Source organism: Lampetra fluviatilis, chromosome 7 (assembly GCF_964198595.1).
Source record: "Lampetra fluviatilis chromosome 7, kcLamFluv1.1, whole genome shotgun sequence".
NCBI lineage: Eukaryota > Metazoa > Chordata > Hyperoartia > Petromyzontiformes > Petromyzontidae > Lampetra > Lampetra fluviatilis.
Genome location: NC_136281.1, coordinates 12,671,323 through 12,688,854, shown reverse-complemented (window position 1 = coordinate 12,688,854; position 17,532 = coordinate 12,671,323). Strand labels below are relative to the sequence as shown.

Below are 17,532 nucleotides of genomic sequence, written 5' to 3'. Positions count from 1 at the left end.
CAAATCGTCACCAAGAAGTGATTCTCATGAAACATAGTCTAATTTAGCTGTCACTGAAATCAGGAACACACCACAATTGGCTTCTCATCCCCATGGGGCGATGAACCCCTATAAAAAAAATATCCTCTGCAAAGAAGCAATCAAAGCTGTAATGTGAAGTTAAGTGACACAACAAATGTAATTATTTTTAAACAGTGTAAAGTTAACTAGGCTGGGGCCATCAAACGGTGTTGGAGATTATCGTGATGTCAGCTTACTACTCTAATAATTAAATTAGCTGCTTGAGACATCCAGACAGATACCTTGAACTTGCAAAAATCAAACCATGTCATGAGCCACTTATTTATCTTTTGGGTTAGAATCTTTTTTTTACAGCGACTGCATTTAATTATCTTAAGGGTCCAGGATTGGGTAATGTCAAGGCCAGGAGGGGTCATATACACTGCACTCCATTCCAGGGAGTATTTGTACATGTTTCACACCCTGTGGGATAATCAAGACTATTCAGGGACGCAGGTAATGAAGTGACCATGTTAGAATGTCCTTGCCCTTGTTTACTTCACTGACAATAGCAGCTCCGAGGAATTTCCCCAGTCACTTGTAACAATTAAAAGTACATTGCAGGATTCAGTGTACTTTTAATCAAACACAGAACAACATACGTCCTATTCTGTATGTGGTAGATCAGGGATATGTGACTTAAATTCAAGTACAATCGCTTATCTTAGCCAATATTATAATTCAAAGTTACCTTTTTTGGGTTAGACCACAAGACCTTACCAAAAACTGGAATTTGTTCCTGAATTTATTTGAAATATAAACCTTCAGCATCTTTTATTACACAGCATGGGGACAACTTTATCCAGGGCTGAAAAATTTTTGCTGTCAGAAAAACACCATGAAAATAGGTCACAGCACCTGAAATCAGTTGTATTAATCATAGTTGACCGTTCTCCCCTGTGTGTGTGAGCTATTTTCTGGCCGTATACAAGAACATTTTATAATTTATAAACAACCCAAGCAGGAAATATATGTAAACTCAGTTGAGACTTTTCTGGACAATTCGCATTTCATTTCACATGCCAAATATACAAATTACTTCAATAAATGACAGGCAGATGACAATGATAGGAGTCAAAAAAATGTCACGATACTTTTTATCCATAATAAAGGTTTTTTTCGGGTTAGATCGTGTAAACATAAATGTGTCGTTAAACCAGCCACCACCCGACACAGCCAATTAGTAAGGTTTGTCACGTGAACAGCACGTGCCAATTCGTTACTAGTACAGCACACCGGTGTGTGGAGAGCAAATCCACAACATTTTCAATCTGAGTACGACTTTTCGCCAGTAATTACAACTAGCTTCATCAGGCGGACAGTCACATTTAATGTTGTGGCTTGGCTCTCCAACACACCGGTTTGATGGACTAGTAACGAATTGGCCACGTTCTGTTCACGTGACAAACCTTACTAGTTGGCTGTGTCGGGTGGTGGCAGGTTTAACGACACATTTATATTTACACGATCTAACCCAAAAAACCTATATTATGGATGATATCGGTCGTGAAAGCCTACGTGTTAAACTGATAATTTTTGAATGACAATAGCATTTTAATTAATAGCTTTTTGTCAATTTGCCGCTGGATTGAGTCAAGGGGGGTTGTGTGACCTTACTTTACTCTGCTCCTCAGTGCCAGTTATTGAAGGGGAATGCCCAGGATTAGTCCAGACATCAATATGCCACTGAAGTTAAGTCACGGGCCAGCAATGAAACTCAGGCCGCCGGGTTCGCAACATTCCCTCAGAACTGCTTAAAGTGTTGAGTTTGTTGTCCTTCTCCCGCACCTCCGATTAGCGCGGTTGGCTACGTACGGTGCAAAAGAAGTTGGACACACATACAAACCACTTTGTCAGCACAACCACCTAAGCCCTTTCACAAATTTCAACGTCACTGAACGCATATTTCACGTACGTACCGAGGCTTTTCCCACAAAAGCTTTGGAAAGGAATTGGTTAACACAGACAGGAGTTTTTCCCATTCAGTTTCAGTTACATGGGCAAGCTATTAATTAAGCGATCGATTCTCCAAACATCGGTGTGAAAGGGCATCCGTTTGGGAAAACAAGACATTTCCCCGGCTTGTGGCACACAAGCCAAGAGATGCAATTTAGTGACACGTCCACTGCAGGAAAAATAGGAGGATTAATGTTCACATAAACCAATTACAGTCGCCAAAGGATACATCCATGAGGGCAACCATGCTCTGGCAGGCGTACAAGCTGAATCCGTCGGACTTGAGCTCGCCATCTGTCCCACACAAAGACAAAGATCCCCCGTATAGCCTCAACATGCTGTTGTGGAAAGTGCTGTTAGCGAGCACCTATGAGAGCTGGCACGGCACGGGAGGGGGTAGGTGGCCAGCACCACGCCCGGCCGCCTTTGTCTCCCCCAGTGGCGATGTTTACTACACACCGCGCAAGGTACTCATTTGAGGCCGAGTAGACACTAGGAGAGGCCCAGGACTGGTTCAGATAATCGTCACTGGTGAGCGGGAATCGAACTCGGGTCGCTGGGCTCATAGTGCAGAGCGCGAATCGCTACACTGTCGCACACACACAAACGCCACCACAAACCCATCATCTTTGGCCAGCAAAACCCTTGGGCATATCTATAATTGCAGACGTGTCGCCGTTATTCACGTTAATTTGGACCGCCATCCACCCCCCCGCCCCCCCCCCCCATAAGAGCAGTGGCGGGCTGAAGAAATATTGCCGAAAAGATTGTGAATTACAGGCGGTAACAAAGCATTGTAAAAATACAGTACGAGATAATAGTGTGGATGTACACATAAAGTGCGCCAGAGATACCTGAATTGATCATATTTTTTAGGTGTATTCTGTGAAACCTATATAAACCAGACAACTGGATAGCGCTTGCTTCGTCGCGGTGAATGCTGTGCTGTGTTGATGCCATTTGCCTCACACTACACGAAGAGCGTGAAATGCATACCGCTTGACTAAATAATGAACAAGACTCTGTGTGTTCATCCGCAGCTTTGTCAACACTTAGGTATAAGGGCATATGCTTGACCGGTTGAAAATATTTGCATGTACATATAATGTACAATAAGATGATATTTATACGTAGTCAATGATCAACGATAGGTGTCGTACAAACATAGTGTGCACCATTGCGATAATACCTTAGGCCACACTTGAACTGGTCATACGCATGATGTCGAAACAAGCACGTGCAATGTGATGTTATTGTATGAGGCACATGCATAACATGCCAATCAATTGAGCCTCAATGGCATAGTTCATCATCTTCATCATCAGCAGTAGCCCTTTGTCAATCCACCGCTGGATTAAGGCCTCCCCACACCATGTCAGTTGCGGAGGTTGATTGACGACACTGAGTCACTCTGGTCAGTGTGGATCCGTCAATGGGCGGGGGAGCCCAAGACCACTTCAGATATCACTCGCCAAATGATGTTAACCGTGGCCAGGAATTGAACACAGGCTGCCAAGTCCAGTGGGTAGTGCGTCGATGACTGCGCCGCCACTCCCCACACGCACATCGATTATACTGATGCCAATCTGGTACCGAAGCGTAATAGGTACATGGAGTTGACTATGAAATATACAAGCGGTTTCAATTAAGCTTGCACTCTTTAGCATTGATAGAATAAGATGTAATGCAAATATTTCACTTTTTACAAGGGGGAAGCAATATTCTGCCCATAATGTTTAGTAGTTATGCAGCTTGTGTGATTGCAGTGGACGTAATTCTTGGAATGTCCGAGGCAGAATGAAACGCTGTGTTGAGTGATGAATACTTTTTGTGAAATAAATGCATCAGACTCACCTAAACCGTATAGATTTGTACACATCAGCAATTACAATAGCCAATTTGAATTGTGGTTGTTTTTTTTATGAATATGAAAATTATAGTGAATTTGATGCAGATAATGTACGTGCATTTTAAGAATTGGCTGTTATGACACCCACAAACATTAAAATTTTTGCGAAACAAAAATCCATCCACATTCAACTTGCAATAAAATTCTAACATTGAAAGCATCACAGAAATACGTTTACATCTATCGCAACCTGAAAAGTGAGTTATCCCATATGGACACATGAACTCGCAATATTATTACAAGGTACCACATGCGGCAATAGTTTGTGACTCCGCGAACATTATAAAAAAACACACAGGGATCTGTTCCTTGAAAGCATTGCCCATAACTGCCCTCCAGAGTCGAAGCGATCAACCCTACCAAAGGTGGCAATGATATACATCTGTCTCACTCCCCTTAGGAGCACCTTGCGAAGGATTGAAAAGTCACGGTAAAGTCCGCAGTCCTTAAATAGCTATGCAGCCATCCTAAACACCTCCTTGCTGCTGGAATAAAAAAAAAATCGCTTTTCTTTCATTAAAGCAGGTAAGAGCCTACTGACTAACAATCACACATTTTCAATGCTTTCAATGGATTACTATGGAAGAAATGTTGTTATTTTTTTGAAAAATGTTGCTGTAGTTGGGCTCATGTTCACTTTAGGCATTTCACTCAAATGAAATATGGGGTGGCAGATGACCATTCATGATGAGTGCCAATTTGTCCACTGGATGACCACTAACGATTTGCCACGTTATCCCGACTGTGGAGTGAGTGTCACCTCATGATACAAAACAATCAATTTAGATATCTCTCAGAGCAGTGCAAATCTCTCTGTTAGAAAACACATACAGAAGCAGATATCACATAACTATGTCTCTAATTCCTTCAAATGACTTGTGGTTCACACATGTGGGGCAGAATTTTCTTGCCCACCCTGCTACAGAGTAGTGTTTTTTGGACGATAGTTAATCCGATATTTTTAATTATTAGAGGTGAAATTTAGACAAATTAATTAAAGACTGAAACTTTATGTGTAGTCGTTGGTGACCTGGATGAGACCATCAAATTACTACACTTGATAACTCAGTTTAATCACAATTGAATGCTGAATCTCAGTAGCGTTCGTTCGGAAATCTCAAGTGGTTACTAATTTTATCTACCATGAAAAGATGATAGGCTAAGTTGACCCCCAACCAAGATATGAACTTGAAAACTTCTGATTTAGACCCAAACAAATTAGCCACAATACTAACCAGCATGCATGAACTACCATATATCGTGCAACAACATGATTACAGCTTTGAGAATCCATTCATTTTAAAAATCAGTCAACTTTGCCCTGCAAACAGTTTGGCACAAATAAGTAGCGCTGCAGTATGCTAATTGCATATATTCCAATATTGCAGATGCACAACCTGCACGATTGTATAACACAGCACCAAATGCAAAGCAACAAGCGGAACAATCCCAAGGAAAAGAGGATTCGTACAGGCAATTAAAAAATGCACGTCCATTCCCACCCCCCTCCCCCCCCTCTCACACATGCAAATTATTTCAATTTCCAAACAACTAAAGAATCATACGGGACTGTGAAATATATCAATTATTTAAAGCCACATCCAAATGTTAAATAAAAAAAACGCGCTATATCGTGTTCAAATAAAGGACACCGAATTGAAATACATGAATTATACATTTTGGGGCCAATGAGATATATAAACTTTGTTGCCACCGCGACGGGTGTGAATGGTGCGACCATGAAATTGTAACCACGCCAACGGCCGTTTCTCACCATTGATTACCATTCCGGCCATGGACATGGGTGGCGTACATGTTTATCAGCCAACATTTTGGCACGAGGATGTACATCGTTTTTACGAAGCAGTAATGAGTATATTTAAAAAAAAAGAAGCAGGTACTGGCAGCCTGGCATCACCCTTCAATTGAGATTCAAAGCCAGGTTTTCTGTTATTTTACACATCCATTGATTCACGTGGCGATGTTTTTCTCATTTATAAACATTTGATAATGCGTCCAAAAAGAGGGGGATTAGATTGTCGGTTATCGTGAGACCAGCAGCAGTAGTGGCAACCAATGCAAATAAAACATGTAATAATCATTATATTGTGCTGTTAATTATTAAGTTTAAATGAGCTCGACATATAATAATTTGAAGAGATGGAAATTACTTTAACTTGCAATGTTTTATACCGTGAGAACAATTATAATATATTTCTCATTATTTACTTTGTTAATCCACTGCTGGATGAAGGCATCCCCATGCCGTTTCGATCATGGGAGTCGTTTGACCATGCTTGGCGATCCAGAACCAGTTCAGATGTCGTTCGCCACTGCTGTTAGCCATAATCGGGAGTCGTACTCAGGTCGCTGGATTCAATCGTGCAGCGTGCTTACCACTGTGCCAACATTCCGCCCAAATACAGCGTAGACACTGAAACAGCTAAAACATTTTAGCGAGGTATTTTCTGAAACTTGTGACTGGCACAATGCCCAGGAGATGTCACGGGTTTTACAGCCGATCTATTAACTCTGTAAATTATGAGATGCCCAATGGTTGCTCGAATTACGTCATATTGCTCATATCAAGGTGATTTTTTTTTAAATAACAAATTTAAAAATGGCTTCCACATAAAATGAGCCCAGGCTGGTGATCATCTCTGCAAATCACCCCGAGTGGATGGTGCAAATTCTACATTCCTATGGCGGGTGGCAGTTTAACCATGAGGACTATCAATGTTGATTGCCCACAAAGCATTGACCCCAGGTGGGACGATGAAGTGAGTCAAACTGCCGGATGGAATTTTAACTCTCGCCCTTCAGATTGTAAGTCGGCTGATCTAATCACCGTGTCCACATGGCCATAGAATTGAAATGTAATTTACTAATTTAGAAAAATGTATTGCAACTTCTGATCCCTGTGGAGAATTAAATATTTAATGTGCATGCGGTTGGGTGTCAAAAGACAGAAATCACCGGAGCATTTGCACACTTGTAAATATTATAATTCATACTGCTATGCTTGTAGCCATCGAGTACGTAAAACAACATCAATGATTCATTATATTTCAACACCATATCTCTCACAAGGTGACAGCATATATATATAGCCAATCAGGATTAAAGATAACCGCGCGACCTATTTAAATAATTTAGCAGTTGTAACTGAAATAAAGTCATCGAAAATCCAGACAAAATAGGTCAGAGCATTTCACGACGGCATTCATCTCTGGCATCTCTGCTGGGGCCGCGGGAAAGTAAAGGTCAATCCGCGCAAAACAAATCTGATATTTCCAGCAGTCAGCTTGGCACCGTGCTGTGAGATAGATTGCATAACGTTTAGAAAAAGCGTGCATCGGTAAACTCACGTTTGGCAGTAACTTTGTTTAAGAGGTCCTGCAGTTCCCTGGGGCTGATCTCCATGTCCTGTGAGACAAGACAACCGGGGGCGTGCGCACGACGATGAGGGCAGGGATGGCGGCATGGGGCAGAACATGCCCTACTGGCGCGCCCATTACAGAAAGAGTCTGAAGCGCAGAACGAATTAGTAGTGCAAGCATCCAGCAGGGTTTCTGAAACTCGTGTGGTGAAGAAGAGGTCAGTGTTTCCCAAGCGCCCTGGCCCGTCTGCGTTCACCATTTACGTGATCCGACGTTTGTTCAATTATAAAAAAAAAACAATTGTGATACTGGTGCACAAGCACATATGAGAAAAAAAATACAACACGTTCTTCGATAACTCTGTGGCCCTAACAAGAAAAACAAATATAACAGGTGAGGTTCCGGGCAATGACCCTTCTCCAACGATGTATCCCGCCCAAGGCCACTTACTTTTCTTCATAGATTTGAATTCGTTTCCTAAAGTACAAGCATCCCTCGGCATGTCCGTGTCATTCTGATCATGCACCTCCCCACACTTCTTCGTGCACGTTTCATCTCTTGTTTCATTTTCTTTGCCCGTGTCGACGTTTGTTACAAATAAGGAATAAATGGCAATACGCAATGATTAAAAACTGTATTCTTCAGAAACGTTGGTATTCTGCCCTTCATTGTCAAATTCAGCTTTTCAGAGGTGGCCCAATTGGCTCAGAGATCAGCCAATGTTATTAAGCATTTACAAATGAATAAGTAATATCGGCTGGCCTACAACAAACACCAGCAGCAGCTGGAAACCTTATAGGGACTCCTCTACTTACGAACGAGGTATGCTCCAGAGGTCTGTTTGTAAGTCGATTTGTTCGCAAGTCTAAATTTACTCCTGCCGATTCCAAACATGTTGTACGGCATGTACACTAAACACGGGGAATGGATTTAAACGTTTTATAATCTCATTTAGATGTAGATGCCACTGGTTCTTCATGTTCTGCAGATGTAGATGCCACTGGTTGTTTATGTTTTGCAGATGTAGATGCCACTGGTTCTTCATGCTCTGCAGATGAAAATGCCACTGGTTCTTTATGTGCTGCAGCTGTAGATGCCACTGGTTCTTCATGTTCTGCAGATGTAGATGCCACTGGTTCTTCATGTTCTGCAGATGTAGATGCCACTGGTTCTTCATGTTCTGCAGATGTAGATGTGGATTCCCTTTGGTGCTCGTGTTTCCTCTCTACTCTCTTGAAAAACTTACCAGGAGATGTCTGCACAGTTGCTCTCTTCTTCTCTTCATAAATCAACTTGTAACAGGCAATAGAATCGTGAGCAGCTGCCAACACCTTAGTAAACCTCTTAGTGTTTGGGTCCTGAGACTCAAAAAAGGCCAGTGCTTGACACCGAATAACCACCGCCATCTATTGCTCGGCGGTTGAACTTACGACTCATGGTCCGAACAGGCAACTGGACAGACAGATTTGTTCGTATCTCTGAAAGTTCGTAAGTCGGGTGTTCGTAAGTAGAGGAGTTCCTATATATAATCGAGCGAAAACGATGGATACCCCTTTCAGTCAATGGACATGCAGTAAACGTCGGATGGCATGCCGAACAACATGTGGTACAACCCAAAAACAGATACAGTATGATGGTTCAAATTTCTCAATACACTCCATTACTAAGTACTCTTTTTTTTAAACAGCTAAGTCTGTTGAGATGCGTTACCTCGACAAATTGTAACATGACAGCCCATAGACCCTAGAGGGAATGGTGGGCTGTCAACCCCATAAACCAATCTTGCAATTGTTGGTTTAGAACTCCAACCATAGTGTCGCCCAGCCATCATCATACACTCAGAAAATAAACACAGAGTAGAAAAAAAAATCCATGTGCGTTTTCGTACTGTATATTTGAAGCAGCACATTGTGTGTTTAAGCCTATAATATGAGCATCGGTAACCACACAATGAGGCTACACAATCTCGGCTCAACTTACACTGCCAAACAATACTCGCAAATGGTCTCCTGAAACCAAATGTGGGACCTGCTCTCAAGTAAATAAGTGAAAGTGCGTGCGAGTTGAGAATGGTTTAAGACGAATCGTGGGGTCATCAGAATACACACATACTTACAAAAATCTATTTAAACGAGCACTATTTAAGCTAATTCATGCATTGACTTCCTAATATAATGGAGCCGACGGTCTCACTGACATTTGGCTAATGTTGCAAGCGCCCTCGTTTGAAATACTTTTGCGACTGACATGCAAATGGGACAATGCACAAGCACACAGAGGCAGATTTGTGCACGGCGTGTCACTCTACCCTCTTGTCTATTCACACTCAAGTGAGAGAGAGATGTCTCCTGTTTTTTACAATCACCGCTCGTTTACAAATGGCTGAGGCAACGTGCATTTCGGTTGAATATTGAGCTTCAAGGAGAAATAACGCTCATGATCCACCAGACCCTTTGTTGAAGGGCCTGTGTGTGTGTGTTTTTATGGAAACACAAGCCAATTCTTGCCATTCACACCTGGGAATTACCCGCACAAGAAGGGTGACAGCGGCAAATTAACCCGCTGCACATGGGGGTTAAAGTAACAAGGCAGCGTGGGTTCGTCTTACGGGTACATTCGTGAGGACGTTGCTTAACGACAACAACAAAAACCGAGAATCACAGTTGAGATTTACATCGCAAAAATTGGGCTGGCGGCAGTGGTAGGACGCAAACAAAATGTCCGCAGGTGTTCATCACCGAATACTGTACTCTGAAATTAGAAAATTATTCTTCAATTAACCAATCGTTCACGCTAATATGAGGCGGGCACAACACTACAAATCCAAATCCATTCGAGGTGCTTTACACATTTGTAGAGTGAATGGTAATACATTATGTGAATGGTTTTATTCCGATTGGCTAAGCCAAAATATGAATGCAAATTTGAATCTAAATTATTTGGCGAACATATACTGCTTGTTGTTTATGTATGGGCCTTGCAGCGATGCAATAGGCAGTTCACATCATGGGAGAACCAGAGGTGTTATTGTTCTACAAACTGCCAAGGTAAGCCCACAGTGTTATATAAACCCTCAACGATGAGAGGAATGGTGCTCATGATGCAATGTACTCAGCATTGCATGTCACCTTTAAAAAATAATAAACATCACAAGCATTGTTAACTTTCGTCACATTTAACACGAAGATAGCGAGGCACGTCATGTGACTGCATTCAAGCCAAGACGCTGCCAATTACACACGCAATCACTTGCAAGTTTAAGTCACGTTAACAGTAACCTCTAATTACAAGTAGCAGCAATTACAATTACATTCTAACTCGGCATTAATGATGTTTGTGGACGTATTTTCTAAGTGTCAAAGTTAATTATTCTAGCGAGAGTGACTAAAATTAGAAATTGTATAATTATCAATTAAAGAATGTGTCGAAAACTTACTTCAACTTCAATTACTTTGTTTTACGTGTCCGAAATGTTGAAATTTAGCGACCAAAATAAATGCCACTTCGCCACCCCACCCACTCGTTAGACTCTGATTGTCAGCAATGACTACAATACACGGGAGTGTAATCAACCCCTAACAAGCCAAACGTCAACGTGTCTGCGTGTTGCTTCATCTCCTTTGGTGGAGGTCCTGAGCCATAAAATACAAAAGACAACTGCCGTTGACTTCTACAAAGCAGAAGCCATTCTATTCAACGCAGGCTAATGTGGCCGAGTCAACCACAGTTTGAACTTTCCACCTGAACTTTTGGTGCAGCAGCACTTGGCCCAATGTGTTGTCAGTAGGACTGTGCTTATGTCTGGCAGAGTAAGGCCAAAGACAGCTCCCTTAAGAGAGGGTATAGGTATAGTGGAGGCTCTTGAACGAGAAATTGCAGGGCTGTATCTTTACATTTAACCCGAAGCTAACATACTTTGTATGCAATTTAAAACACCGCCTGGAACACCGCGTCAAAAATACAATGGTGGATCTTTTTGTTTGTTTAATTTTTTCACTTCCAGCTTGATGCACGCCATTTTAATTACTCTCCATTCAGAAACGCTCACCTGGCGTTAAACGGAATACGATTTTTAGCTAAGCAAAACACTTTGTGTGGGGGCCCACACCCCTCCCTACTGCCATGACACGATATTGGAATTCGGGACGCGAAATGTGTCGCTGTGCTCAGAGTGGCGAGGCAGCGTTTATTAAAAAAACACTCTCTACGTGGCGACGATTAAGCAGCAGATGCGATGAGTGGCTGGAAGCCAGCAAGGTCAAGGCTGCAGGCTCATCATGTCTTTGAGCGTTGCTTTCCTGGCCGACTTTAATTAGCAACCAGACTGTTCGGACACAGTAGATGTAGCAGCACGCTTGGGCTGTCCGACCTGTGACCATACCAAGTCATGCAGATTATCTCCAACAAAAGAGACAGCATTATTTATTTAAGGCAAGTGATAGCAGCACATTGCTCCCCAACATCATTGCCAGCCATGGTCTAGCCACCGATGGATGAAGGCCTACCCCACACCTTAACTGTCCCTCACAGGCTTGCAATGCCACAATTGATTTCATCCCCGCACCTGAACCAAGCTCACTGCTCAATTTGGCTGGCATTCAGTCACCAGGCTTGCCGACTCCTTATAATCCTTACTGGATATGTGTCCTGCCTAAATCCACTCATTTTGTTTCATCATGTTGATCCAAATCTGCTTTCTGTAACTGACCTAGATATAAATACAACTGTGTTTTCTAGTCATCTTTAAAACAATTATTTCATTTTGATTGGCCAACTTTTTGAACGTTAGGTTTGTTCCATTCCTATTTGAAGTCTAACTCTGATGCCCTCTTTGTGAAGTTCCTTAATTGTCAAAGAAGCAGGACCAGCTGTTGAAACAGAATTATTGGACCAAGTTACGAAAACGTTTGTACAGAGATGTAATGCCTCGGCCATGAAATGGTGCCTCAATCAATCTTCTCTTGAAAAAGGAGGCAACAACGGAACTGGAGATATATACGGACCCATTATTCTCCTACCACACAAACTGTACATATATTTCGATTTAAAGCTTTCGTGACTGCAGGGAATCATCTTCTTGGTTCTTTCGGTAAAGTCACGTAGAAGGGAAGTAATAAAATAATAAAAATAAAACATAATAAAATAAAATAATTCTCACGACGTTTCGGCTACAACGCAAGCAGCCGTCTTCAGATGAAGACGGCTGCTTGCGTTGTAGCCGACGTTTCGTCGTGAGAATTATTTTATTTTATTTTAATTATTTTATTACTTCCCTTCTACGTGACTTTACCGAAAGAACCAAGAAGATGTACATATATTATTCATAAAGATTGTGGGGGGGGGGGGGGGGAAATAAGTGTACATTTTACAGGCCAACCAAGCAAGTCAGTAAGCTGGATTTATTAAAGGTTTTCTACCATTGAACACTTACTATCAACCAGAGCCTGGGAAAAGCACACGACTATGAAAAACCATAATACTCGGCTTTCATCTACAGGGCTCTGTAGGCACTGTAACAGCTCATGCAGTTGTGTAATCATTGTATCCAGCACCAAATCTACAAAATAACGTGCATTTATAAAGCGTGTGAATGCGACCACAATGCAAAATGCTGAACTTGTGTGTCATGGAGACTAAACTATTGAAAAATATTTTTTTATTTTACCAGGTAAGGCCTACTGAGCTGTATATCTCTTTTTCAGAAGCGACCTGGCCACAAATGACAGCTCAACGAAGTGGCTTATCATGTGGACATCTCCAGCAGCCAAATACTCTAAGGACATGTTTCTAAACGTAGAGGGAAAAAGCGGAGGATCCGGAGAAATATCTACGCGACCACGGGGAGGAGAACGTGCAATCCTCCAAATATACAGCGGGTGACAGGGTCGGGATCGAATCCACGACCCCCTGCATACCAGGCGAGGTCATTGACATCTCGCCAACAAAACAAGGGAGAGAAAAACAACATTACTGCCAAGGTGGATTTAGAAGGAAATATAGTGTGGCGAGGGAAGAAACACGACTTTACAGAAATTAACTACAAACAAGGGGTGGGGTACGGAGAAAACAGTTGCAGGCAGGTGAGAAGGGGAACAGGTCTCGGGTCCGCGCGGTCCCCTCTTTAAGTGCGATGTACCCACCTCGCCGGCCAGCTTCTTGAAGACCTGCGTGAACCTACGGTCCTCGTCCGTCTCCACCAACTCCACGGGCATGCTGGGCTGCACCGCCAGCACAGGACACACAGGTGGGACAGTCTATCGTGCAACAAAAACACAACACCACCACTTTCGTACGGGGAACCTCGTGATGATGGTGGAAAGGGTTCCCACGGAGACGCAAACGTTGAGAGTTGGAAATTACAGCGCGGTCACCGATCGGTGGGGGCAATGAGATGTCGCGGCGGTTCGCGAGTCAGCGCCATGAACGCGGAAATCGGAGTTCGATGCCTGGCCACGGCTAACATCGGTGGCGAGCGGTATCCGAACCGGTCCTAGGTCTCCGCACACTTCACCAACCCGCTCTGAGCTGCGTAGAGTCAAATATGGCCAAACGTCCCCTGTCATCGGCGCAGCAGTTGTTCATCCAGCAGTGGTTGAAAAAAGGCCGTAACTTTAGTTTTTTAATTTGATCAACGTTCTTTGTTTTACAGGATATCAGATCAGCGTTTTCTTATAGCGGAGACCAGTCTATTCATGGGAAAACCATTGTCAATATGAGGTGATTAAATTATGCATTTAAAAAAAATCCCTTTAGTGCTATGAGCATCTGTTAATCGGATTTACAAAATATATAGGCAGTGTCTCCATGCACAACAGAACATTTGGCAATGTTCAAATCTCCTTTGGTGACCCCGAGTTATTGGTAGAGAAACCAAGGTGCAGTACATGTACCTATGTCAATACACCGCAAAGTGAGGGCCTTCCCACGCCACGCGAGTCATGGAGGATGTGTGACCATGCTCTACCACGATGGTCAGTGTGAGTTGGCGGAGACAAGGAAGGGAGCAAAGAAGTAGAGTACAACAATGGATTTTGCTGCACTTCCCGCCATGCTGCCCCATATCGTATAAAACCTGTTCTGCATGGCGGTGTTTGTTGATCCGAACACTATCCAGGCTCAACCCTGCTTTCACTTTCAATAATCTGATAAGTAATGCGCTCATCGACAACACGGCGGCAATTAGGGCCACCACAACCTCCGAGGAACAAAACACCAGGGACATATCATGGGAAGAATTCAATCTTCTAATAGCAGGAGAGGGGAGTACTCCACGTGAATGCGTTGTCTTAAGTGGTGGCTTATTATGCAGCTGACAAAACGCAGGGATTCTAATGTCCCTGGGAAGACTGCCATATATAATACAGGGAAGCTGTCTCAAAAAGAGGACAATCCTGGGAAAACCAGGAGAGATGGCAACCCTCATATCAAAGTCAACCACTAACGGGCCGACTGTTTTTTACCATTTGTACATGCATAAACAGGGGGGGGGGGTGGTCGGGGCACAGAGGGCATATGGGTGGAAAAGAGAGATGGTAGCAAAAGTGAAATTAGAACCGAGATCTATCCATGGGACATACATTTTTCAAATATATTTCCGTCTTGACTATAAACATACTGGATGTTAATAAATGTGCTGCACATGTATATCAAGTTAATTACACCACTATTACCAGTAGACCTGTTTTACATCCAATTATCCGGATGACTTGTCTTCGCAGTGTAAAAACTAAAACTAAAATATCAGTACGCGAGATAAGCTAATTGGGACGTGACTGAAATAGTACATATATACATTTTGCATACACATTTCATAGTGTTTATGTACATGCTATGTAATCTGTGAACGCCAGACATGATTAATTTGTGATGTTTGATGGAAAAAAAGCAAATCAACTCAGCGGTACAAATGCGCACATTAATTTTGATTCAATTATGCTGTGCATCGATTGGAAGTGAGGCAGGTCAAATTCCAGATGGAGGTTGACATAGGGCACCATCCCTTTGAGGTTGATACAAAAATACTTGCCGCTTGCTCCATAGGAATCCAAAACATTAGTGAGGTGGCTGAGCGGAATTGCGTTTGCCAATGCCCCCGGATATTACTGTCGGTCCGTTCAAATATACGCGCCCTCCGCATCAGCGGACGTTAAATTAGAGTAGGCCCAAAGGACTCGTCACGGTCAAATTACGCGCAAATGACTTAACTCGAATAACCTACTGACAAACGAATGATCGCTTCCCGGCCTGTGCTCCTTCATCGTTTCCCACACAGGGACAGCTGTCATCAGCGAGGCTTCCTAAGCTAAGAAAGAAAATAACTACAGCTGGACATTGCAATGATTGAGATGTGATGCTATGTAATGCTGGGGCATTTAAGTTCCTAAGAGGTCAAAATCCTGATTCCTTACCACTGGCCCAGGGCTACCAACAGCAAAGAATTCATTTGAATCTTGTTTATGGACACACTGTCATATGGGAATTGTTTGCACAAGTCAAATTGTCCCTAAACTCGAATATTTGGCAATCCTTATCTCTATTTCCAGAATTCAGTTCACTCATAGGACGGACGAATCGCTGTTGAATACAGACCACATATTGCTATTTTTCCATACATTGTAAACTATACCATTGTAAACAACACCATTGTTCCAAACATTACAAAGCATATTCATCACACGAAGAGATAACACAGAACCCCCACCTCTTCAATGTTGGCACCAATTCTGTCGTCCGACTCTCTGTTGGGAAAAAAAAGCAGTGGTTATGATCGTTGGAGCTGGGCACTGTTCCCAGGACCATCTGTCCTGTGAATGTTTTAGCGAGTGTCCTACCCAGGAAGCCTCTTGGTATAGCAATGCATTCAGTGTGACCCCACACCTGGCTTATACAGATGCCCGGAGTTTGTACTCTCAATACGTTTGTTCAAAGCATCTCCTCTGACCTGCTTGAAGGCGCCTCTGAATATTGGCCTTCTCTTGCCGACAGAATTGTGTTGCCCTCCCGCGTGGTGCTCTTTTGTTTAGTTTCACCCGTAAGGGGGGGAAACTACTCATTCCAGTTGCGCAGAGGACCTACCAATTACAGTCGTGATTGTTGTCGTTATTACGAAAGCAAACTTTAATTACAGTCTTAATGGTTGTAATTAATATCCATTCTTGTGACTAAAGTCATTAATACTGTCCTGAAATGTAATTGCAGTATTACTGTACCATCGAATTTCTTACGTAATTGTTGTCATCATTACTGTCACCGTCATCATCATAGTAAAAATAATCATCAGCCACGTTCTATCCATTGCCGGATGAAGACCTCTCCACTTCGCAACCACCCCCGCACAGTAACTGGGCTGAGACCACCAACTCGTTACACTTGGGAAGCTGCTTTCATCACACATGACCGAGGTCAAGGTTCAAACTCAGGATTCTAACCAGCTTCGACTTAGTACTTAGTCCCCTGAGTCACTTGCCTACACCACAGTGCTCACGTTTTGCAGATGGACTGCTCCCCCCCCCCCCCCCCCCGCAGAGATCGTGTCCTACATCTCGCTGCTCTGCTTCCCAGGAGGGGGAAGCACGCTTCCCGACACAGTGTTGCCGGAGCTGGCCACGCACCTCGATCTGTTCATCTTCTCGCAGTAGACCCGGAGCAGGAAGTCGGCCTCCTGATGTGGCTCGTACGTGGACGGCACGATGACGTAGTGGCCGGGCGGCAGGCGGAAGCGGTCCGACACCTCGCGCAGGTTGATGAAGTTGTGGCTGCGGGCGCGCGAGGAGTTCCGCACAAAGAATTCCCCCGGCAGGTGCGTGCACCCGGGCGGCGCCTTCGAGGGGATCGGGGACGGGCGCGGGCGTGGGTGGGACCGGAGGCCCGAGATCGATTCAGCCATAACGTCATCAACCTTACGTATGTGTATTTTAATTTCCAATGTTTTTTGTTTGTTTGTGACTTGCTTATACCTTTCCTACACGCTGCACTCCTGTGCGTTTTTGTATTGTTGTTGTGACTTTCTGGCTCACCCCGGCTGGACATCTGGGAAAAGGAGCTTCATAGCTCGTCGGATGCCTCCGGCCGTCTAAATGAAAATTCTGACTCTGATTCCCGCTCACGGCCAACGCCAGTGACGATTATTTGTGCCGGCGCCGGGCCTCCCCCTAGGTCGACTCAGCCTCAAATGACTACCTGATGCAAAGTGTAAACATTGTCACGAGGGAGACAAAGGCGGCCGGA

The 17,532-nt window shown here is 43.5% G+C and overlaps 1 protein-coding gene across 1 annotated transcript in view; it reads right to left on the bottom strand.

Moving 5' to 3' along the window:
- Window positions 1-17,532, bottom strand: part of LOC144933587 (calpain-1 catalytic subunit-like) — a 60,529-nt gene that overhangs the window by 6,544 nt on the left and 36,453 nt on the right. Inside the window, exons 11-15 of the mRNA XM_078858539.1 lie at window positions 16,917-17,125; window positions 16,007-16,043; window positions 13,446-13,523; window positions 7,294-7,351; window positions 2,246-2,310 (exon numbers count right to left, since the gene is read on the bottom strand). Of these exons, the coding sequence (XP_078714665.1) occupies window positions 2,246-2,310; window positions 7,294-7,351; window positions 13,446-13,523; window positions 16,007-16,043; window positions 16,917-17,125 (447 nt within the window). The remainder of the gene's footprint in view (window positions 1-2,245; window positions 2,311-7,293; window positions 7,352-13,445; window positions 13,524-16,006; window positions 16,044-16,916; window positions 17,126-17,532) is intronic.